The sequence below is a fragment of the Coccinella septempunctata genome, chromosome 3, assembly GCF_907165205.1.
Source record: "Coccinella septempunctata chromosome 3, icCocSept1.1, whole genome shotgun sequence".
Taxonomy (NCBI): domain Eukaryota; kingdom Metazoa; phylum Arthropoda; class Insecta; order Coleoptera; family Coccinellidae; genus Coccinella; species Coccinella septempunctata.
The window spans coordinates 10,861,324-10,887,373 of NC_058191.1; the positions used below are offsets into that span (position 1 = coordinate 10,861,324).

The 26,050-nt window shown below is 36.0% G+C and overlaps 1 protein-coding gene across 1 annotated transcript; it reads left to right on the top strand.

The window, feature by feature from the left end:
* The first annotated feature begins 2,614 nt into the window (after nt 1-2,614).
* LOC123309803 (4-coumarate--CoA ligase 1-like) lies at nt 2,615-25,213 on the top strand. The gene is made up of 7 exons (XM_044893073.1): nt 2,615-2,988; nt 14,823-15,033; nt 15,102-15,232; nt 18,195-18,420; nt 19,902-20,087; nt 20,146-20,283; nt 24,198-25,213. The coding sequence occupies exons 1-7, from the start codon at nt 2,782-2,784 to the stop codon at nt 24,824-24,826; spliced, it is 1,728 nt and encodes a 575-aa protein (XP_044749008.1). The 5' UTR covers nt 2,615-2,781; the 3' UTR covers nt 24,827-25,213.
* The last annotated feature ends 837 nt before the right edge of the window (nt 25,214-26,050 follow it).

Sequence of the window (26,050 nt, forward strand, 5' to 3'; positions counted from 1 at the left end):
TCCTGGAAAACGCCATGTCATCCCAGCGCACCAGTCTTCAAATGAAAACAGCAGTTGGCTCCATCGCAACTGGACCTATTCCAATAAAACGCAGAATTTTTCAAGGACACCCGCTCAGTCCACTATGGTTCTGCATTGATCTGAATCCCTTGTCTGATGGTCTCTAACGATACCAAAATGAAGTTTGGACTCAAAGGAGGTGCGGAAATGGAAGCATAGAAGGAGGAAGAAGAGTACAAGTATCTAAGGATCAAACAGTCTAGGCGGATCAATCAGACCGAGATCAAGATTGAGAAGGATAATGAAAACCAATCCTTACAGCAAGAACCTGACCGAATCGACTAATACTTAAGCTTGCTTAGCACTGATCTACTCATTAGGTATAATCTCTTGGATCGCTTCCGATTTAGCAGCCTTGCAGAGAAAAATAAGAAAAATGTTGACAAAACATCATAAACATCACCCTAACTAAAGGAATTGTTGATTTGTCCAACCGTATGTCTCAAGAAATTTAAGGACTTTGAGAATATTTCCTTAACAAGTCTGCTTCATCAGAATTCCAGTGAGCAGTTTGTGATGCTGATAGTTCTACTCCGTTAAAGCTGCAACAGGATCACATTGAAATCTTAGAACATTCTGCAGAAAGTAAAATGCAGAAACTGACTGGCAAACCTTTAGATGGGAGAAACCAGAACTAGGTCAACCATGATAACGTCGACATATCTGCGTCGAACTTCTGGTTGACGTGGTCTTCCTCATTGTCATCCAAGATCAAGTGGCCTCAACAAAGAACTATATAAAATATGTCGCCAAAGATATCTCAGTGGTAGACGACAGCTGTCGGTACGACTATGCGACACATGAAACCATCCAGCACATCACCGGGGGATGCCAGAAGTTCGCAGGCATGGAGTACAAGAGTAGACATGATGCTGTTGCCAAGATTTTACACCAAGAATTGGCAATAAAATACCAACTTCTGTAGTCAAAAAGGGTTCCTTTTTTCAATTACCATCCAGATTCTGTATTGTAAAATAATTATCATATAGTAAGCTCTAGTGGAATCGCAGCTATGTAATAATACAAACATTATGTACGAGGATGTATTGAAAAATTCTTAGTCTACTGAAGAACCAAACAAAATTTAAATATCAAAATATTTTATTACTCAACATATTCTCCTCTTAATTGGATACATTTATTACAGCAAACCTGTAACGTCTCCGGACCATTTAAAAGAAATGTTTCTTCTTCTAAATCACATTGCATGGCAACATGAGATTTGTGTGCAGGGGCGTTGTCCTGCAAAAACAAAACACCTTTCTATAGCTTTCCGCGTCTTTTCTCGTAGAGTGGTCAGTAATGTCGAATAGCAATCTGGGGTTATTTTTCTACCGTTATCCAAAAAATCAATCATGATTACTCCATGGCAATCCAAAAAAACTGAAGCAAGAACTTTTCCAGCAGATTTTTGGACACGAAACTTCTTAGGTCTTGGAGAACAAGAGTGTCGCTATTCCATCGATTGTTGCTTTGTTTCTGGATCGTAGAAATGTATCCAAGTCTCCTCCATAGTAACAATTCGGTTTAAGAAGTCTACATAGTTTTCAAATTGAGCACAGATCGAACGTGATGCTCCTACCCTCGCACGGTTTTGGTCAAAATTCAAACATTTGGGCATCCATTTTGCGGCAATTTTTCTCATGTCCAAATTGACGAGAACAATATGATGAACCAAACGTATGAAATATTCGGTGCTTCAGATATCCGTTTTAACCCAATTCGACGGTCTGATAAAATCATGTCATGAACTGCATCGGTATTTTCGGGGACTGACACAGAAACTGGCCTTCCCGATCGGTAATCGGTTCAATGGAAAATTTACTTCTTTTGAAGCTTGCAGTCCAATTTTTCACAGTCGCATACGAAGGACATTGATCACCAAAGGTATTAAGCATATCTTCGTAAATCTGCTTACCTCTTAACCCTTTTAAATACAGGTACATACTTGATGATACTCCAATTTTTGGATTTTCATAATTTCGGTGGACATCTTCTTTTTTTAAATTTATTGTGTAACTCTGGTTTACTTTTTTAACCTCGAACTTCACACTGACAATTCTAATGAGTTATTGTTCGTTGCTATGGAAACGCAATATTTTTTTTATGCATGGGAACTGGTCTAGGCTAACTAGATATCAATACATCCTCGGACATAAGCAATACGATTTTGGTAATGTGACACAAGTGATTATTTACTTCTTTGCTGGCCATCTTTGGTGCCGTCCCTAACGGGCCGCCACTGTCACATTCACATATTATCGAAAGGACGTTCCCGACATTCATTCATATGAATTTTTTTCTTGAAATCGCCCCATCTGTAATATTATCATGTCTTCAAGGAACAACTTGTATAAATGAATAATTGAGTGAAATTTTCCATCAACAGTTTCATATTTTAATTTTCACACATTAAAAGCAAAATGGCCTCCGCAACTTGAACACTTTCCTTTATTGTGTGGACCCCCTTAATCCAACTTTCAAAGCGGATTTTACACATTCAGTCTATGTATATCGATAGTGGATATCGAGTATGGTCTATAAATATGGATGGTTCGAGTTGTCCGGCAGTAGACGAGCGCAAATCTAACAAAACGGTAGGCTGTTGAAAGAATTTGTCAGTGAAGATAATTCGCTACGAGGTCCCCACGGTTTCTGTTCAATTAAAATCGCTCTTAGTGCGTGAGCGTTAATGTTAAAATCGTTCAGGAAACGATAGTTATGGCTGTGAATCCCATCCTGAGACCAATTTTTAACTTAAGTAGACGTTTGAGGCCGGTGTCCACAAGCAGTGTTAGATTTAGCGGATCAACGTCAGAAGATCCCAACATCTTAAAGTCCCCCTTTGGTGCTATTGATGTTCCAAGAACAAACATCACCGATTTCTTGTTCGAGAAGACTTCCAAATGGGGACACTTGATTTCTACAGTAAGTACCAATCTGGATGGCGATTTAAGTCAGTGTCACACAAAAAGTTCACTGCACAACCTTCGAAACTTCATCAAATTCAACTTACTTTCTGTCGTATTTGGTTTTCCTGGTACATTCAATCTATATAATCAAAAGATGATTGCATATTACATTACAGTGATTCAAAAAAAACTCGCTTTGGATGTTATCCACATTCTATAGAAATGAACGATTTTTCGCCCGAAAACAAACAGGTTGATACCACATAAATAGCATATAGAGCTAGCCGAATCACCCCTATCTGTTTGTAAAAGGTGATTCGAATTTTTAACTCGTTCAGGACTTTTTAAATTTAAGTATGGTTATTTATGTGTCGCAGAAATAAATTTTTGATGATAGTCAATTATCAAACGGAAATTCCAGGAATTGTTCGCGAGGAGTATAATGTAATATACCTACCAGGTGGCCCACCCTAGACGCGGCGCTCATTTCGAGGGAGTAGATGAATATATTTTGAAAATTTTTCTTGTGGTGTGTGTACGGTGTTCGAAAGCACAATTTGAAATTATTGTCATATATACAGGCTGTTCGAAAACAAAGATATAGACCGAAGTTACACTTTTTTAAATGTAACACCCTGTATTCGACCTCAAAAATGGAATGGCAAGCTCAAATAATGATGAGCTTTTCAGATCACTTTATACCTTAGAAGCACCCTTTAAGAGATAATGGCGAAAAATTGAAATAGGAGTTTTTTTAAATAGCAAATAATGAAGAAACTAGTTATGCCAGACCGTATTCTTTCGAGTAGACAAGTTGGTTACTCCTACGTTTACAAAAAATTTCAACTCTGGAATATACAAAGTGATCATAATTAATTCTCAAACATAAACTACAAATAATCGTCAAAAACTTTCATATTTCAAATGGCACACCCGGTATTTCTATATCTCGTTGAACGTAAAAATTAATTTCGAAACTATCTTCATAAGGTTTTCCTACACCTAAACCTGATATTTTCTAAGCAGTTTTTGACGATTATTTGTAGTTGATGTTTGAATTAGATAATTATGATCACTCTGTGTATTCTAGAGTTGAAATGTTTTTTATTTGTAGGAGTAGCCCATTTGTCATTAATTGCTATAAAACAACTCCATAGCTTCAATTTTTCGCCATTATCTTGTTAAGGGTACTTCTAAGACAGAGGTGCTCAAACTGTCGATGGCGTGAGATTTTTGAGTCGATCTCATGAAAAATTAGCCGATTCTGATCTACACAGTGGCTCGTACGAATATTTTAACAGTAGATTTTTGAGGTCAAAAGGAACACTTTTTTCAGTTGTAATTTTTTCCGAATCGCCTCGCTTCAAAAGATACAGGCTGTTGAAAAACCATAAAAAAATGTTATTTATAGTTCATTCTCACAAACGGTTTTATCGAATGAATTGAATTTCGCAATATAGTTTTTCATTCATTTGATGAATCTTTTTCTAACACAAGATATCAGACACGTCTTCCAGTTTTCTCATTATGACCAAAAATTCAAAGAACCTAACTTTTGAAACATTGAAACTAAGTTGGACGCTAATGAATATTTGACCGTTTTGTAAAATAAAAGTATTTTCATATTTTCTCGTATAATGCGCCGTTTTCAAGTAATTTGGTGTTGAAAAATTAAAGAGTATCTGTGAATTTCACATTTGGGTACTTTGGCTGAATACAACTCTGTTTAAAAGATCCACAGATGGCTTTTATCTTTTTATCAGGAATGAATCGGAAGAAATGGTATAGGAAAAAAGTGTTTCTTTTGACCTCAAGAATCTACTGTTGAAATATTTGTACGAGTCAAAGACTGACTCTGTATAAATAACTTACATTACATAATATTTATTTGCACTTTCTCGAAGTCGATCGATCAGATAATAATAATATTGAAGTAGATCGCAGGCGATTCAAGTCTGAGCACCCTTGTTCTAAGGTATAAAGTGATCTGAAAAAACTCATCATAATTTGAGCTTGCCATTCCATTTTTGAAGTCAAATACAAAGTGTTACGTTTGAAAAAGTGTATCTTTGATGTATATCTTTCTTCGAAAGTGTTCGAAATTCGAACACCCTGTATATATGATAATAATTTCATATTGTGCTTTTGAATACCCCACACACACCACAAGAAAAGATTTTCAAAATATTTTTATTTTCTCCATCAAAATGAGCTCCGCGTCTGTGGTGGGCCACCCGGTATAAATATCAGTTCAAGTCACCCATCAGAAAAAAAAATTGAAAACGAATTTTGAACTACGAAAAAATTCATTTTGAAAGAAAAAATACGAGGTATTTCATTTCTGCCAGGCAGTGCCAGGCGAGTTGTATAAAAAGGGTCAATAAATTTTATCGAAAAATAAAACTTTTCATTTCATAATCTATAATGAAGTCGGAAATTCGAAAAATCAAAATTTCTTATGTTCGCAAAAATCAATCTCTACAAAACATTTTTTTCAATTTATCAGCTCCAACAAGGTCAGAAATACCAAAACTCAACATTTCGATTGTAAATTAAAATGTATCACAGAATAGTTCTGATGGGAGTTCTGAGCAGCACTCAATAGTTCTACAAAATATGTCAGGAGAGTTTCCGAAAAAACAAAATTTTTCAATTCATCAGAAATTTGAAACATCACTTTTTCGTATGTTGACAATAATTGCTCTCAAAAAAGTTCTGAATAGCACTTGGCGAGTTCTTCAAAATATATTAAGTGAGTTTAATTGAAAAAAAAATTTCAAATTATCAGCAATATAAATAATGTAAGAAACTGCAAAAACCAACATTTCGTATGTTGGCAAAAATTAATCTCAGAGGAGTTCTAATGTGAGTTCTGAGTAGCACTTGGTGAATCCTACAAAATATATCAAGCGAGTTTCATTGGAAAAACAAAACTCCACCTCTGAAAGTGCATACATCATAGAAACTTTTTTTTTCTACCATCTAAAATCTTCAAAATCCACTAGGTCTCCACCATAGATTGTTTTATCAATCTAGGGTCTCCACGACTCTCGAGTAAATCCCGATTTAGCATCTCGGGCTCCCCAACTATCATTATATTGTGAAAGAACAAGATTCGATTATGAAACAAAATCGAATTTTGGTCATGGGCTATGAAAGCTGAGACCAATAATCGATCTTTGAATAGGAATACGTAAAAATATTGTTCACAGTTCCGTTGGTTTCGAAAAACGAATGAAAAAATTGCTTTATACGCCGTCCAACGTCCAAGCTCTCTTGCCGGAAACTGCTGAAGGTAACTCGATGTAATTGCGGGTATAACAATCAAATACCATCAGACAACGCTTCTCGAAGCTCATAGCTCTAATTGACTCATTATTAGAGATTGAAATTGACGAATGACGCATAAGACATCAAATGCCCGAAATTGTTGACTCTGGACTCTTGAAACTGGAAAGATGCTGTATTCATAAACAGTGTGGCAGTGTTTAACAGGTTGTGTCTGCCCGAGCCGCAGGACGAATTTACTTTACTTTGATTACTTTTTCCAAGGCGGCGAAATGACGTGGAGAGCCTTCCTTGGAGATTTCTCTTTCCAAAATTCCCGTGAAAATAGGTTGGACCCCGAAGAAGCTGTCACGTGACAATGCAGTGCCTGGTGCATTTAGACATTTCGGGTTACTTCTGATATACCCGAACAGTAAACACATAGATAATTGTCTCTGGGTAAACTATATGGCCACACTCTCTGTCATCTGTGGTACTACCACTTGCCAGTAGGTATTAGCCTTGAGTATTAATTGTTGAATACTCAAAGGTATAAGGTACCAGAGATGTTGACTATTGGCGTGGTCGTTCTAGTTCTATTGTAATTCAGATGTGGCCAGTAACACCAGCAATATATTCAAATAGGGCCAGGAAATTATATGGAAAATTCATTAAAACAGAGAAATGGGAAACAGTAGATGGAAAATACGTTTAACACAAATTGGCGAATACTTATGAAACACTAAAAATAAACGCGATATTTTATATGCAGGTGTACCTATATCTGTTAGGTACTTATTCAGAAAACTTGTATCAAGAAGGATGGCTATTTTCAACCATTAATCGATATTTCAGTATGAAATACAATTACCATCATGGCTCATATTGTAGATTGAAGCCTCATAAAAATGCAAAAGGAAAATAAAAGAAATTCGATGAAGCATACAACAAAGGACACAAAAAAAAACAAATATGTTAAGGTAGGGAGATTAAACAGGGTACATTTGACGAAATCCTTCAAAGGGGTCATTCGTACCCACTAGAGATGATTTGCAATAATTGAGTGTAGTGAACCATGACCCCCATTAAGCTAGCAGAACCACTTTCGAATTTTGTTTTTTTTTCGGCCATAATTTCAGGCTAATTTTTTACCTCAATTAAAATTTTTTGCTGCCCAATTTTTGGAGAAATTGGGGGTTCTGTTAGCTTAACGTAAAGTTAGCAGAACCCAGAAGCTAATCGAACATTTAGCAGAAATCTGACATTATCATAATTTTAGGCTCATTTTAGGCTCTCATTTGAACCTACTGCGGATTTCCCTGAATGAGATTTTTTAGAGAAAAAAAAAAAGGTTCTAGCAGAACCAATTGTTTTTAAAATATATGATTCCATAATAATTTTAGGCCCATTTTAGGCATCTACTGCGGATTTCCCTGAATGAGTTCAGAAAAAAAGTTCTGCAAGCTTGACGGTGAACCTTTTTTTTTCTAAAAAATCTCATTCAGGGAAATCCGCTGTAGGTTCAAATGAAAGCCTTAAATGAGCCTAAAATTATGATATTGTCAGATTTCTGCTAAATGTCCGATTAGCTTCTGGGTTCTGCTAGCTTAACGTTAAGCTAGCAGAACCCCCAATTTCTCCAAAAATTGGGCAGCAAAAAAATTTTTATTGGGGTAAAAAATTAGCCTAAAATTAGCCTGAAATTATGGCCGCAAAAAAAACCAAAATTCGAAAGTGGTTCTGCTAGCTTAATGGGGGTCATGGTTCACGCGTCGCGTTTTAATAATGTGTTTCCGCCTTTAACGTTAATCTCGCCTTAAATAAGTCGGTGCACACGGCCGTTAGGGACATATTTAAAAGGAAGGCAATTAAGGTGCTACTCGCACTCTAAAAGACGAATGGTATAGAATAACGCTATTCGCGCTGGGTGCAAAATTTATGCATGGAGTATCAACTAGATACTTTTTGGTCTAAATGCGTCCCGGGCGATTCTATTTCTTGCTAAATTCGAATTTCTTCAACCTGCCATATATCTCGCGAAATATTCTTTGAAAACTATGCTTCAAAGACAGCGAAGAGCATTTTTCATCCGAAATTAATGACGCAGATAAGAGTCACAGGTGTTTTCATGTTAATTTATTCCATGCCCTCTTCAAATGGAATATTATTCTGGATTTTTTCAAAATGTATCACAGTGAAAGTTGGACATATGTTATCCTGACGGTTTCATAGAACTGAAATTGTACCTTATCATTTTCCTCCAGTTTTTATAGTTTCCTCAGCGTTGGCCATAAAAGCCTGAAATCAACATGTGCGTGAAGTAGGTCCAGCACTTTTCAATCTTTGAAAAAAATTATTTTGTCTGAATTGTGCTAGGTTTGAGCTGTTGAAATTTTTTTCATTCCACACGGTTCTAAGTATATTCCAGAAAAAGTGACGGCTAAAATACAATGTGCTATAACTGCTATACAAAAAATTAGGCCGGCACTAATTTTTCTTCACAGAAATGAGTGCTACATTTGTTCTGACTTGTGCCGTGAAAATTTTCTCGAAAATGCGTCATATCTTTCAGAAAATCGTGAAATTAAAAAAAAAGTTAGCCCAGCACGTTTTTTCATACGAATAATCTATGCAAAGAATTGTGCTTCACGTGTGCTAACTCGTGTCGATGTAAATTTCACGAAAATCCTTCTAGTTTTTCGGAAAATGAAGACTTTAGAAAAGAGTTAGCTCAGCGTGTTTTTTTGTTGGAATTTTTTATATAGTTATGCTACATTTGTGCTGCTTTGTGCCGTTGAGATTTTCAGAAAAAATTTCAATTTCATAAATATTAGGCCTACTGGACTGGCTTATTCTACATTTTGTGAAAAAAATTTCAACGGCACAAAGCAGTACAAACCTATCACAATTCAGTACAATTTATCTTTCTGGAAATCGAAATGTGCTGGGCCAACTTCATACACATGAAAAAAACGGTTTCATTAAGGACTTGTTTACGAGAAATCGATATTTCTCGTCATATCTTCATTATTAAGGAATTTTACACTTTAATCGCCTCGAATGAATTCTCTACACTTTGATGAAATACCCACCAAACTATTTGAATTTGATAGTACAGGAAGTGTGTAGGTGGACCGTATTATTGAGTTGTTGAGCACTGATTTTAACGTACATATTTATTTAACAGAAAAATCAGAAAATTTCATAGTTATTGATATACATATGTGATATGTGCATATATTGAAAGCTCGTTATTTGTTAAGTGACATTTGTTACTTGGCTGCATAAACACTCTCATTGAAAAATCGACATTCAACTTATTTTGGATTTATGCAGCTCAAAACAAAAAACATCAAATAACAATTATCAATTAACAAATAGCAAGTATAAGTTGAATATTTTTCAATGAGAGTGTTTATGCCGCCAAGTTACGAATATCACTTAACAAACCAACTCTCATCTTTCTCAGAGGAGAAATGTAAAAAAAAATCAGGGAAGAATGGAAATGTATCGGAAAAATTGCAAAGACGTCCTGAGGCAGTGACAAAAAATCTGTACCCAACATAAAAACTACACTATTTTCGAATTATTAGCCAAAAAAAAAAATTTGCTGCACTCACACACCCAGTAAAACGAAAAAATATTGGGAAGTATACCTTTCGCCAGTAATTATATTAAAGCCATGCGAGGATAATGTTTCACACCTCTGGATGAAAATCCAACAACGATTTCAGCTATTCAAAACTGAGTTATTTACTATTATAGGTAATCCTATAACAGAGAGTATAATTGAAGAAAAATTATGTAATCTCATTAACAAACCAAAACTGACATGAAAAATACAAAACCGGTATCAATCAATAAAACAGCATTGAAAGTCCGAAAATTTTAATTATGTAGGCATGTAGTTCCAAACATTCTTGGTAAAAAGTGAAAGGTACTCAGCAGTGCAAATTAGGGAATTATATTGTGGATAAATGGATAATACTCCATGAATATGAATTAAGATAATGGTGCAGGTGAGAGAAAATTTCATGAAGAATATTACGAATTCCAGATCTACAGAGAAAACAAGCGACACAATTTCTTCAGATCATTATTGAACAACTCATATCTCAAATCTTGATGTGCATGTTTGAAACAAGGTCAACTGTCTATGGATAATTTCATGCTCCTCAAGGTCTCAAAAAATTACATCATTGATGGACCATGTTGGGAATTAATTTCTAGAAGTAATGCGAAACTATGGTAGTTTCACCTAATATTTTTAAGTTTTAAATGAAAAAGGTCCCTTTCTAAAGAAGATAATTTCCTCAGTGATTTTCTGCAGTTGATCGTTCGTCAAATAGAAATAATTTAATGAGAATCCGGTAAAAAACTTAACATATCTTTCAATTCTATAACGATACGGTTATGCAGTCTTGTAAGTTTCTAGCACCTATCACCCTGAATGAACATATTATTTTGCTGGCATCTGAGATTATTTTCTTTATAATTAATAACCAAGTAGTCATTACTCATTGGACTTATGACGCAAATAGAATATTGTAATGATAAAATAAAAAATCATATTCCCCTGATGGATCGATACTTTTCTATTGGTCTATCGATATTAGGGATTTCAGAATTTGTGATCGCACGATAAACGGTTTATGAACTCTTATTTACTATATTAGACGAAAATACAGTCAAGTTTTTACAAACAACAACTGATTAATACCAAATAATCATTATCCATAAACGACGTACTTCATTGCTTATTGTTTCTATATTCAATTTAAGTGGGTTCAAATACCACGATAAAAATGATTAAAAATCGATTGGTACAGGATATTTTCGCAAATAATGTTTTCATTTTACTTGCCATTTAACCTTACAGGTTTTCAATGGGGAATTCGGAAAGAATGTGGATGCCTTTGCTTTGATTCATGTTTCATTACATGTTTGTCGAGGTATTTTTCATGGGGTGTATATACTGTGAAGCAGTAACACTGCTCTTCAACATCCAAAGTTCTTCAAGTGCGAACTGTTTGGACTCTTTCTTTCGGTGTTTGCCGAAGGTAGAAATCAGAAAATTTCAACCCATTTTGGATTCAGAGTTTAAAAATATGGGTAACCTAAAGAAATTCCGGTCAGAACTGATAAATTATATAAGTATATTTATGAGAAACCGGAAAAGACACCTACCTACACATTTTCGTGATTCGATTGATGGCCCCTATAATTTTATTGTTAGAAAGGAGTATACTTATTTTCATTTAAACCTCGCCAAAGCTTAGTTAGGTTTCCAAAGGAACTTGGGCATTAAAACTGTACAGGGTGAGTCAACAGTGCTCGATAGGACGATAACTCTTAGCTGAGCTGAGCTTTTTGTAGGTACGAGGATTTATTGATATCTATTCAGTCTAGACCAGTTCCAGTAAGCAGATTTACGAAGATATAGTTAATACCCTTGGTGATCAATGTCCTTCGTATGCGACCGTAAAAATTGGACTACAAGCTTCAAAAGAGGTAAATTTTTCATTGAAGATGGTGACCGAACGGGAAGGCCAGTTTCTGTGTCAGTCCCCGAAAATATCGATGCAGTTCATGTTTGAATGTTGACCAAAAGCGTGCAAGGGTAGAAGTATCGCGTTCGATCTGTGCTCGATTTGAAAACGATGTAGACCGAATTGTTACTATGAATGAGACTTGGTACATTTCTACGACCCAGAAACAAAGCAACAATCGATGGAATGGCGACACTCTGGTTCTCCAAGATCTAAGAAGTTTTGTGTCCAAAAATCTGCTGGAAAAGTTCTTGCTTCAGTTTTTTGGGATTGCCATGGAGTAATAATGATTGATTTTTTGGGTAAAGGTAGAACAATAACCGGATATTACTATTCGACATTACTGACCACTCTGCGGGAAAAAATCAAAGAGAAAAGACGCGGAGAGCTATCCAAAGGTGTTTTTTTTTGCAGGACGACGACTCTGCATACAAATCTCATGTTGCCATGCAAAAAATTCGTTATTAAGGTTTTGAATTACTAGAACACCCCCCTTATTCACCAGACTTGGCTACATGCGAGAATCATCTCTTTCCTCAACTAAAAAAAGTTTAAAAGGTCGTAAATTTTCTTCCAACGAGGAGGTAATAAAAGCTGTGGAGGTCTGGTCAGCAGAGCAAGAAGAAACATTTTTTTCTTAAAGGTCTAGAGACGTTGCAAGTTCGCTGTGATAAATGTATCCAATTATGAGGAGAATATGTTTTGACATTGAAATTTTGTTTGGTGCTATAGTAGGCTAAGAATTTTTCAATATATCCTTGTAGGTGTAGATAATTGGAGCAAGATGTGAATGAATGTGTACGATCAAAAGTAAGTTTTTACTATCCAATATCAATTCCTTATATTATAAAATTGATACTGTTTGTCACTTCAAATATCTCCGATAAAATGAGTATGCTGATAATCTACTATTTAAAGGCATGAACAGGTAATATAGACGAGCCCACATTGATAAGATACGAGGGTCAAAGTACGCCCGACATAAATTTCCAATTACGAGAATCGCATATCGAAGTATTTTTCAATGATTTGATCGCTAGAATGTACCGATAAAATCGACCGTGAGTAGCATATTTTTGCAGTGATTACTCAAGCAATTATGATATTGTCCTTTGGACACTATCACTTTCAACACAATCGTCAATACGACGATGATAAGTAACAATAGTGTGAAAAATTAATACATATTCATTTAACGCAATAAAAATTTTGAGTTAGGGAAATACTTATCTGTTGAGTTAATCGTTTTTTTATGTATGACCATAATAGAGAAAGGTTCTTATTTAACAATTTGTAGTTTGACAATAACTACGTTATATGCATGCGATGCGGTAAAGAAGTAATAAATGTAGATATAATTATAGTGATGTTGGTCATAAAATTATATCCTAAACAAAGAACAGTGTAAGATTAAGTCAGAGCATCTACTGCAATTAAAAATAATTAGGTAATACTTGTCTGTTCTTGATGTGCAACTATTTATGAAGAAAAATTTATTGAAGAATATAATTTTTTGGTAGAATTTTCTTTTTCAGAATTACCAACCATATTTTCGAAAAACAGTTTGATGATTCAAAAGGTGTCGCCACCTAGTAAAAGTATGTACAGGGTGTCTGAGTTAAAATGTCCCTATACCTTATTATGGAAAATTAAGGAGCTAGAAGAAAAAGTTGAATGCAAAACTTGTCTGTAATCGATTGAACTTTCATTTTTTATAATCCACCTTAATACAGGGTGCTCCGTTTTTTCCCTGTTGGTATCAACTTTCTTATTTTAAATGAAACACCCTTATATTATTGATTTTCGAATTCCTTGTCAAATTTTAAGTTAACTTGGGTTTGACAACCATGGTCCTATATAGCACCGATTCTGAGATATTCGACTTTTTCTTAAAATTGACAGCTGTAGGTGCTCACTAAAATAGCTGATACTAGTTTTCTAATGAATGTATCAAAACCAAATTTTGCCGAGCTCTTGTCAATATATTGGATTATACGATACATCTCTATTTTAAGCAATCTGATATACAAGGTCTTCAAAAATTAAAGTTGAAAATTCAAATAGAAGTTCAATCAAAACTTGATTTTTTCAAATGGCAACCTATATTTTTTTCTTGTTCATCATGTAGAGCAGGTTGAAATGAACAAAAAATGTAGTTAAACTTTTTCTGTAATGTGAATAGTTTCAGAAATATGGACGAAAAAGTGCATTTTCCCGACGATAATTATTAATTAGTGTAATTAGTCCTACAATATCGTTGTAGTTGGGGAAAACTAAAGAGAAGGGGAAAATTAAAGAGGAAAAGGAAGAAGGAAAGGGTGAAGAAAGAAAGGGATATTAAAAAAAGATTATGTTATTTATTAGGTTTGTTCGTAGAGTGGTTTGCAACGGTTGTGAACTGTACAGAGCAAGCGCAATTCCATTTTAGGGTAGCGAAAATCCATTTGCGCTTGCTCTGTACAGTTCATAACCGTTGTGAACCACTCTATGAACAAGCCTATTATTATGTTATTTCCCTTGAGAATCTTTATGTATGTGTACCGAGAAAACACCTGTCTATACAATGAGTTATTTTTCAAATAATCCACAATACCTCAGAGTTAGGCGCAAAATCAAACAATTGATTTAATCATGTTATTTGCTGTATATATGTCAGAGTTGTTCAATAAAAAATTAAAATCATTGGAGTCTTTCCAACTACAAGCGGACGAACAATGGGTCACCAGGCCTCAGTTCAGCCCCAGAGGGGCTCCACAAGTAGATGAAGAAAGCTCGTGTTTATTAATTTTTTGTTGATGATTATTGATTATTATTTCTGTTCGATTTCATTTTTCATTGTAACGTTTGTTGATTTTCTGCTCATCTTTTTACATGAATTAGCCTAATAAATAATATCTTAACTAGGGCTTTACTATGAAATATTGAGCTAGGGAAGCCACGACTTTAAGCAAGTTCTTATTATACCTATTGCCATCTGTTTAAAAAAAATATGATTAACTAATTTCCCTAAATCTTCAACATTTTCACTTTTCAGGAATGTCCTATTACTGGAAGAAAGTACACTCATGATGAGATACAAAGAGGATCCAGGAATTTAGCCGGTGCGCTGAGGAAAAAATTGAAACTCAACAGGAAGGATGTCGTAGGTATACTATTACCTAATACTCCAGAAATGCCTATTGCTGCTCTAGGTATCCTTCATGGTGGTATGGCAGCAACAACATTGAATCCAACCTATACTCCAGGTAAAATTAATTTCTGTGAAACAAGAGTTTCCGAAAGATATTAATTAAACCACAAAACGATTTTACAGAGGAAATATGTCGTCAGTTGTTAGATTCTGGAGCGAAAGCACTGATTACTTTGACAGATTTCTGGCCAGTGGCGAAAAAGGCTGTGGAAATGACCAAACGAAATTTGTACATTCTGACGATAAATACCAAGGTTAGTAGTCAAAGTTTAACATATCGAATATTCAATGAAGTGGACATCTTGGATTTTTGTTATTATTGTTACTTCCATACTAACTCTGCTTTCGGTTTGTCGATATGTTTCATTAGAAATGTATTCATCAATTATTCGGTCACTCAAAATGTCAATCTCACATTAATTGGTCAGATATGCCCAGTAACTAGAAACGAAACAAATATCAAAAGACAAAGATACCGTGAGACTTCAACGCCAATACCAAGAATCTATAGGGTGACAAATTATTGTGACTTTAGCCATATTGTAGGTCCAATTTCAACGGTGGAGTATTATATCCATCAATACAACAATTTTAAGAAGGAATCTGTGCCACTGTATAAAGACTGCAGTAGTGTAGTCCCTATACAATTCTTGTGCCAAATATGACGCATAGTTTGATATGTACCCAAAGATTATTAATTTAATTTGTGGGATAGCAGCAATAATTATTTATATTGTGAACTCTTTTTTCTTGCTCGAGATTACAAGATTTATTTATCGCTTCATCAGGAGAAATACAGTGCAATAGCAAGTTAGTATGTACCTATAATATAAATCAATATTATAAATGTCTCACGAAATTCAGTTCATATAAATTATACATGTAAGTATACGTTGATGGGAATTAGGAAGGTGAAAAAATCAGCAAATCTAGGCTAATGCCAACGTTTCGCAACATATATTGTCGCTTCTTCAGGGCTAAAAAATACAGATCATCGTGAATAAAACGAACGCGCTACAAGACAATAAGTTTTTTCAATGTATCACTGTTTGTGGTCTCTTCTTGTACCATCTATTTTTGAAGGCATAATTTGGCTTTGGTAAGTGTGTCTCAGTGCGGATCGTGACTCTGCAATTGTCTATTTTATTATATTCATGTTGATTTGTTTTTTTCTGTGTGTGTTGTCGTTTTTCATTTTCATTTACGATGATTTTTTTTAGCCCTGAAGAAGCGACAATATATGTTGCGAAACATTGGCATTAGCTAAGATTTGTTGATTTTTTCACCTTCCTAATTCCCATTAACGTACTCTTTCATAATGTTGAGAGGAAGTGAGCTTTTATGTTATAAATTATACAGATTACGAAAATTCACTGGCGCACCTAGAGGGGCTTTGGGGTTGCAGCCTACCCCAAAAATAAAATATGGAAAAAATATAGCATTCTGCTGAAGTATAAGGGAAAAATTGAATATTCTGAAATGGGTATATCAGTTATATCACAAAATAAATCATTTTTTCTCTAAGCACGATTGATATCCATCAATTTGTTATACTTAGTAAGCACTAGTATAGCACATTTTTTTTTGCATCTGTTTTCATTGAGAAGAAAACAAAGTGCCGTGCTAACATTTTTCTCAATTGTTAATCTTCAATATAAAGTCTAAATCAGCTGGGAAAATCAGTCTTTCAAAAGTGCTGGGCTCACCCATTCTAAGCATTTTGTGAAATATCTTGAGAACCGTAGACAAAAAATAATTTTCTCAACGGCACAAAGCAGCACAAATGGGACACAATTCAGCAAAAAATATCGAAAGATGTACTACCACGAATCGTCTACAATTTTTCACTAACAAACCAAATATGGAAATAAAATAAGTTTCCAATATGTTGTTCCTTTTCCGGAATTGACATTTCGATAACCGAGAAAGTGAAGAATAAAAATGGTTCTTAAAATATGAAAAGATGTCCAGAAAACTGTGCATTCGGAACACTTGACACAATATTTGTTTCACCATCAAGATACCTATTGAAATTCGAAAAATTTTAAATATGCATTGACAATATTTGGGTTGGTTGAATCTGAATGTAATAAATAAAAAAACATGGAACTAAGACCCCCTATATCTCTTCATAAAATCATATATCAATTGACGACAAACCGCCAATGCTTTTGTGATTAAGCTGGGCCGATTCCACGAAAAAGAGAAGTAATGTTTGATTTTCTTTCCTTTACCTACATTAATTTGCTTTCTTCAATGTCTTTTCTTTCGTCTGGAATTGCTTCTCGTCAAATTTTGTATTTTAAGATTATTTAGCTGAGATATATATCGTGACGATACATTTGAATAATCTGAAAAAAAATTGTCGTCAAAAAAATTCTAATCTGGACATCTATTTACATCTGCATTGCAGAAATTATAAGATTCTCAAATTTATCGTTGAGTAAGGCTTCATGAATTTTAAAAGATAGTTGCTCCGTTCCACAAAGCCTTATCTGGCTATAAAAAAAAGCTTCATTAACGGATCCATATAATATCGATTAATTTTCAATGGATTTGAATCCGGCAGAATATCATTTCTGCATCAAATTATGATCGATAAACGTCCATATTTATTCATTTCCAATTTCAATTTTCCCATTCATTATCGATTTAAAAAAAATTAAGTTATTCCATTCTGAAAAATTAATAACCGTCCAATGGTTAATTTGGCACTTAGGGTGTCATGAAATCGTCATAAAAAAATCATTCGATACTGTAATTATCATTTAAACGTAGAATATATTTTAGGTGTAATTTCAACCACCTTGCAAAGACCACAAACAGCTGGACTGTTATTGTTTTACTACAAGAAGGATGACAAATATTTCTCGCACAGTAGTCTAAAAAGTATCACATCGCATATAATTGTTCAAATATTTTGTCATAATATAACACGTTCCTGGACTAATAGGTATAAAATAATCTATTTCGGCCCCATGAAAATTCGTAATTTGTCTGCCAATTTGTTAGTGTTAAATTTTCTATATAACTATGAAATTTCATGACCAGAAATAAAAAACTAGCAGCGCATACAATAACTTAACCAATTGTGTTAAGAATACATAAAAAGTATAATCAGAATGTATGAAAATGTTTCCTAGTAAATGCAAAGCTCTTGTATATTGGGAAGAATTTTTCAGCTAATGAGTATTGAAATTTGATTGCTTCTTTTAGGAAGGACAAGCTACACCATCGGGTGCTATCAATTTCGCCGAATTTATAAGGGAAAAAATCGAAGTCGATGATCGCAATCACATATCCCATGAGGACATCGCGTTTATGCCATATTCTAGTGGCACAACTGGACTTCCAAAAGGTGTCCTCCTCACCCATAGCAACATGTTGTCGAATCTTGCCCAGTTAGATGTTCCAGGTCTGAACTACTTAGAAGAAAGTACAAGTAAGTTTACACGATACAAATAGAGAACATCAGTTTGCGTTGCGATTATTGACTATATAGACTTGGTTCATCTTAGGAATGAAATAAAGTCAGCAGTCAGAACATCGTTACCAGACTGTCAAAATACTCCCAGCTTTTACTGATGACATTAGTCGAATTTTCGTCTGAAATGGAAGATTAATTATAATGTATTCAGAATCTAATGAAATTTATTTTCTATATAAATGACGATAAACATCACAATTTTATGTGTTCTCGGCCCACTTTTGTTTTTAATATTTATAATAAATGATCTGCCGCTTACGTGGTAACTTATATACTGATAATGTTCGCTGATGATACTTCTATCGTAATTAAAGCAAAAAGTTGGCAGGAATTAAAGTCGCTGTGCGAAATCATAGTACAGTGTTTCATTGAAAGGTGACGAAGTCAGTAATAGTCAGGTTTCAGAGTCAGGATAATCCAAGGGTTGAACCTCTCATTATCGAACACAAACAAGGAGTATTGATGCCGACAGACGTCGTGAAATTTCTATGCCTGTGTGTGGATGTACCTATAGGTGGTGTCTTCATACAGTTCATGTTTGTGGAAAGCTTAACTATGCCTTAACACGTCTCAGTAGTTGCCTCCCTGTTGAAGAGTTACTGACATTAAAGCATGGCCTACAGTCATTTTCAAGAGTATGAAACCGACATACTGATACTATAACCTTCCCCAGACTTCTTACAGCTAAATATGAGTCCTCGCCTAATTACATAGGTATAAAGTTATACAACCATTTGCCCAGTAGACTGATGAATGGAAAGTCTTTCAAAGAAAAGTAAAGTTCCTGCCAATCCTAGGATATAAATACGGTATTGAGGAGCTTCTTACGGACTCCGTTCATTAGATTTACCTAGTCTTTTTTTGTCCTACCTTATGTATGCTATTTTATATGACTTGTCCTATACAATTTTCAGATAATCAAAAGAATCAATAAACTGAATTATGAAAGCCTTGTGGCTTTCTCACTCCTCTCCAGTGGAACTTTCACTTATCCCAGATATCTCAGATATCAAAAGGATAGAGCTCTGTTGGAGCCCTTTAATGGTTTTCGGGCACTCATGTCTATAGTGAAATGGAGAAATAAAAATTGAGATACATTCTTATATGGGTTTATTTAAAATAGAATGTAATAAAACCCCGAAAACTATTTTCTCTTCTATCTATATCTATCAAATTTTGTTTATAGTCTGGTGAGGTCTTTTGTTCATACTTAACGTTGGTTACATGTTGAGGCACAAAAAATTCAATTTTACCTTGAAGGGTGTTCGTTATGAAATCATTTTTTATGAGTACCTTTACTTAGTGTACACCTATCAATCGAATGAATACAATATTATGATTATAAGACTATAGTTTCATCGAAGCCTTTTGCTCTCCTGAAATAAATAACCTAGAAAGAACTAACTCATCAACTCAATATTCTATACGCTTTCCAGATGACCACCAAGACGTAATACCAGTAATTCTTCCGCAGTTCCACATCTATGGTCTTTTGGTCTCGATGATATTGAGTACATCAAGAGGTTGTAAACACGTTAGCATTCCAAAATTCGAACCAAAACTCTTCATAGAAGTTTTGGCGAAATATAGGCCTCACGTCCTTTTCGTGGCACCTCCTCTAGGTACGCAAACTAGTAAATCAACGTTAGGGAGATACTATTCATGAATATTTTTTCGCAGTGATATTCATGTCGACGCAGGATGCAGTCAAAGCTGAATATTTGTCAAGAGTAAGGAGCATCGTGAGTGGAGCGGCACCTTTAGGTGCAAGTGATGAAGAAAGGTTCAAGAAGAAAGTTAATGTTTTTATAGGGCAAGGTAAGGAAAAACTATGGAGATAAATCTGATGATGAGCGTTTCTTAGAAAACAACGTAACACTAATCAATAAACACTGAAGATACTGCAACATGCACAGAAATCACAATCTGGTAAAAAATACCTACATTATAAATAAATTGCCCCACAGTATAGATTTATCAAGGTAATTTTTAATAGCGGCCAATAGCTCTTTTATGCGGAACCCGAATGAAACTTTTTCCCAAAAATTTGTGAATCGTAATGAATGAGAGAGACAATATTTTGGATATTTCTAATCTATGATAATTTTCATAAATAAATTTAAAAAAGTATATAAGATATTCTACCTATTATCATTATTATTATTTGAACCGGGGTCGTTGTGGCACTATTAGCCTTTCGGGAACTGCGACTATGTAGATATTTTGTTATCTACCCTACTCATATCGGTATCCAGGACCGGTTTCCCCATATGAGTGGTTCTTAGGTCCGCCAGCTCTGGACACTCGCATACCATTTGTTCAGCTGTTTCTGCTTCTGATCCACAAGGTCTACAAACCTCATCTGCTGACTTACCCATACGGTGCAAATGATATTTGTACCGACAGTGCCCTGTCAGCATCACCCGAAGCTCAGCTCGTGACAGCTTTAGCATTTTTTTGGTGTAGGTCGGTGAAATCATCACGAATTTCTTTGACTGAGTAAGTTGTAACGTGGTTTCCTCGGAGAAAACTTATCTCGAGAGTCGAGCGCCAGCTATTCTTTTTACTAGCAAGAATAGCAAACCTACCAGAGTAGTTGCCAGTCGGAGACAGAGTTCGCTGTTATCTAGGGTGGTAGCGATAACGAAGTGGTCAAAATTAAATTATGTACCAGTTTATTCACACCTTCGGAAACTGATTATATAAACAACGGAAATATGCGTAGGTATGAAATATGAGCGAATCGATCAGCAAACATACATTCGGGAAATTCCATCCGATCACAAGCACTTTATAAAGTTTATACCGGGTACAGTGAAAAATCAACGGTTGTTCAATAAAATGCGCCAACCAGAACTGACGAAATGGATACTAAGGATGACCTCGCGAAGTGAAATGACTTGCTATACGGTATCGGGATGTAATTAATTGTATTTCTCCAGAAATGAAAGAAACACAACCAGGGCGGATCTACTCGAGACTTTTATTCGCTACCCTAAGGGCTACGCTCCATGACTGATAGCGAACAAAAGGTCTATTTTGAGCGCAACTACGAGATTTCACTGACAACGAGCGGTATCTCTTATTCTCTACCCCAAGGGCTTACGCACCATGACTGATAGAAAAGAAGAGATTTCTATTTCAACACTTATGACGCGGGAACGCGAACAGGGGCGTTGACGGGACTTCCTCTTCACTACCCCAAGGGCTTACGCTCCATGACTGATAGCGAAGGGAAAAGTCAGACTCACGAAACAGGGTAAAGTACGGCACAAGATAACAGAAAACGATACAGTACAGCAGTGTCAAAGAAATAACCGGTGTGGGTCTAATAAAGACACTGAACGGTATAGACGGGGACCTACCGCCTTTATTCAAGGCACTCGCGGAAAACGAAAAATAAAAATTAATTTCCAAGAGCACTAACCCTTCGCAACACAAAATTTATTCTAAATTCGTTGAACGGCTCGTCGTGAACACAATCGCAGAGAAAAGAGCTAAGAGAGTAAAGAGACAAAAAAGGCCGTCGCGGGGAAAAATCTGCTTTTATAGGCAAACCCCCCCCTCACGTTAAAAATCTGAAAATTCCAGAATACGACAAGAGTGAAAAACGTCGTCAACTCCGGTTTATCGCATATCAACATCAGAAAAACGTCGAAATCTTCAACGGCATGCAAGAAAAACAACGTTAAACACAGATAAACGGTTTTTTACATTTACTCAGCCTATCGGAATGAATGCACTGAATATTTGAGAATTAAATATTTTCAAAGGCGGAAATGTGAAATGAAAGGAATGCACTAAAATGTACTCCAATTTTATCAGAAAACTGGGATTCATTACAAAGTCCAGGAGTGTTTCTCCAGAGGGTTAATCTGTTGTTCAACTCCCGTTGTTGGACCGCTGCCTTGCATTGGTACTTTCCAAGCCCACAGAAAGGCTCAGGTCCAGCAGGTATTGCTGCTATTCATGCTCTTTTTGCAAGTTTGCGGCTTTATCGTTTCCTTCAACACCACAATGCCCTGATACCCATAGAGTCACTTTGTTGTCTCTGGCCAGTTGCTTTATGGTATTACGGCACTCCCGTGTCAGCAGAGATCTCTGGCAGTGTGATTCAAGGGAACTCAGCGTGGCCTGGCGGTCCGTGGTGATACAAATATGCGCACGCTTGAGGTTCATTTTAAGACACTTCTGAGCGCATACGTAAACAGCCAGTGTGTCGGTCTGTAAAATAGAGGGTTCACCTCCCAGGGCTCAGTTTAGGTCCATTCCATTTACGCAATGGTCAGCTATGACCGTTTCAAATGGCGTTTCGAAATCGAAAATGATTGGCATAACAACCGATGGTTTTGCCAAGAGGTTTGGTCAAGTTGATTCAATATCCTCATATGTCCAACCCAGTTTCCGGGTAGGAGATTCCTGTTAAAGAATATTCTTATTGCTTCTAGCAGGCTGCATTTCCTCACATGTAAGTGTAGGGGAGGCAGATCAAGTATAACCTCAAGCCCTGCTTTAGCAGCTGTGTGCATAGCTCCCGGAACACCAACACAGGCCAGCCTTGCAGTATTCTACCTAAAATGTATATCATTTAGCACCCGCGGCGTTATACTGCAATGTGTCGCATATTAGAGGAGGCTATTCGTCGCACAGTATACAACTTTACTTAGAGCGATTTAATTCTATAACCTGTAAATGGCATCAAGCCGAAACATGTTGTTGTATATGAAAGATCAATAAATGAAGCATACGAGTGAGGATAAGACTACTCTTTATAAGTACATCCGAAACAAAAATATTCTAGTTGAATAGATCCCGCTCATTCAATACGATTCACAAATTTTCAGATAGGTTAGGTTAGGTTAGGTTAGGTTAGGTTAGGTTAGGTTAGGTTATAGGTTATAGGTTGCGTTATACTGCAATGTGTCGCATATTAGAGGAGGCTATTCGTCGCACAGTATACAACTTTACTTAGAGCGATTTAATTCTATAACCTGTAAATGGCATCAAGCCGAAACATGTTGTTGTATATGAAAGATCAATAAATGAAGCATACGAGTGAGGATAAGACTACTCTTTATAAGTACATCCGAAACAAAAATATTCTAGTTGAATAGATCCCGCTCATTCAATACGATTCACAAATTTTCAGATAGGTCTACTGGACCCTTATTTCCGAGAAGCACACCGTTTATGTAGAATGAGTTATTTTTCTTTAGCCGAAAATTAATTTTTGCGAACGTTAAAATTACTCGTTTTGATACGATATTTTCGAATATTCCGGATTCATTTTGGAAAATGAACAGTGTGGTCTAATTGGATGACGCTTTTGTAGATTATTCCGGACATTCTCGGGCTGGGCTTATATACCCAGGAACAAAAAGTCGGTAAAAAGATTTGTGTACCCAATATTCAAAAAGAGCAAAGATGAAGGTGAATAATATTGGTCCACAAATCATGGCAATTTTGGAATGAACACGAAATCAATTGGATTATATCCTGAATAAAATTTCGCCATGACGCCATTGATAGAAAAAACAATACTACGTTCTGGCCTCGAACGGCCCTTTGAGCCCTCTCCAAGCTTCATCTTTTTCTGTCCACTTGGATTAATAGCGGATAATAGAGCCCAAATTGTACTGAGGAAATTGATTGAAAATAAACAAATCGATTACTTGCAAATGGCTTCCGGGGAATCGCTTTTTAGTTGAAAACTGAGAATACATATCTTTCAGGTTATGGCATGACGGAAACATCACCAGTCATAGCTATGTCGACAAATGACGGGAAAGCCACCCCCGGTTCAACTGGGACACCTGTTCCAAGCACAGAAATCAAATTTTGCAACATAAACGACCTTGAAGGTGCAGCACTGGGCCATAATCAACCAGGTGAAATTCTTGTGCGAGGACCACAAGTCATGAAAGGCTACCATCTTAGGCCTAAGGAAACTGAGGAAACCTTACTCAAAGATGGCTGGTTGAGAACCGGAGACATCGGATTTTATGACGAAAGAGGATGTATCACCATCACCGACAGGCTGAAGGAATTGATCAAAGTCAAAGGCTTCCAGGTACCTCCCGCCGAACTAGAAGAAGTTATTAGGGAATATCCCGACGTTGTTGAGGTTGGAGTTATTGGAATTCCAGATGAAAGATCCGGGCAGGTGCCTAGAGCTTATGTAGTTATGAAGCCTGGAGCGCAGTTTGACGAGAAGAAGATACAAGATTTCGTGAGGAACAAGGTTGCGAGTTACAAAGAATTGAAAGGAGGAGTCAGTGCTGTTGAAAGTTTGCCAATGAACGCATCAGGAAAAATTTTGAGACGGCAACTTCGCGAGCTTTACGAGAAGGACAGAAAATGATGTTGACCAATCATGACCATTTCAAATGAAACATTTTTATTATAAGAGTTATTCATCCGTGAACCTATTATAGGTACCTATCAATTCGGGAGTTGAAATAGGAAATACGAATATGGGTTATGTTATATAGTTAACATCATCAATTTTTAAAATTGAATATACGATTTTAATGCAATTGAACCTTTAGAATGTTCAATATGACACAGGAAACAAAAAAAACTGAAAAAATGTACATAAAACCGACGATTTGAAAAAGCAATCCATATTTTTGTAAGTGAAAAGTAAAAAATATGCCTGTATGAATTTTAGGTATTTGTGGAAATTAAATGCATTTATCATTATACCATCTGTCAAGCGAGCTATTTGAATAAAGAAAATAGCTTTTAATGAAGTTTCATTTTTTTGCAAAAATACACCCTCATTTTTTCGTCTTGATTTTTAATTGGAATACTTTTAATTTTCAATTCAGTTCTTAGTTCTGGAAAATATCCTGACTTGGAAGATAACCGAGTTTTTGTTCGCTAGTACAGATAAGCCAGACATCATGCCGTTTCCACCCCCCACCGCTGGTTATAAAAGGATGTCCCTCCGCAGGTCAATCAATTCTGATAAAGTCTGTGCTGAGTGTTCGACTCTGTGATAAGTAGCGATTCAATTTCTGAAATTCATTTTAAGTAGTACTGAACTCTGCCTAACGTCTAGACCGTTGACTACGATAGAGTGCGATTTTCTCTTTCGTCGGAGTAATTCTATTCAAATGTTTGAGTTGAGGTTCGCCACCGTGAGGTCAACCGTTCAACAAAAGTAGCTAGCGTCAGAGCAACCGCTGGAAGCTTCCGTTGACCGAGTCCAGAGGTAAGACCCCACTCCGTAGTCCTGGAAACCTCAGTATCAACCCCTTATCCTACCTAGTTCTACCACTTCTGGGAGTAAGATTTCTAGCCGGAGTGCAAACCCATTGGAAGCAGAAACCAGAGTGGTAAACTATTGTTCACCCTTACCTTTTTGGGGTGTCTCTTTGCTGGAAGTACGATTTCTGACTGGCACGCAAACACGTTGGAAGCAGAAAACGGAGTACGGAACTATTTCCAAACGCCGTGCTGTGTTTCTAGTCAAAATGCAATCCCGTAGTTTTGAAACTGAGCCCCGACTCCATTGTCCGTTAAGGGGGTCTTGGTTCTGGCTGGCGAACGAATCCGTAACACCCGTGGCGCGTTTGACATC

Coding starts and splice junctions, on each gene's coding strand:
- LOC123309803 (XM_044893073.1), top strand. CDS start 2,782: ATGGCTGTGAATCCCATCCTGAGACCAATTTTTAACTTAAGTAGACGT. Junction 2,989..14,822: donor GGGGACACTTGATTTCTACA/GTAAGTACCAAT, acceptor TTCACTTTTCAG/GAATGTCCTATTACTGGAAG. Junction 15,034..15,101: donor GAATCCAACCTATACTCCAG/GTAAAATTAATT, acceptor ACGATTTTACAG/AGGAAATATGTCGTCAGTTG.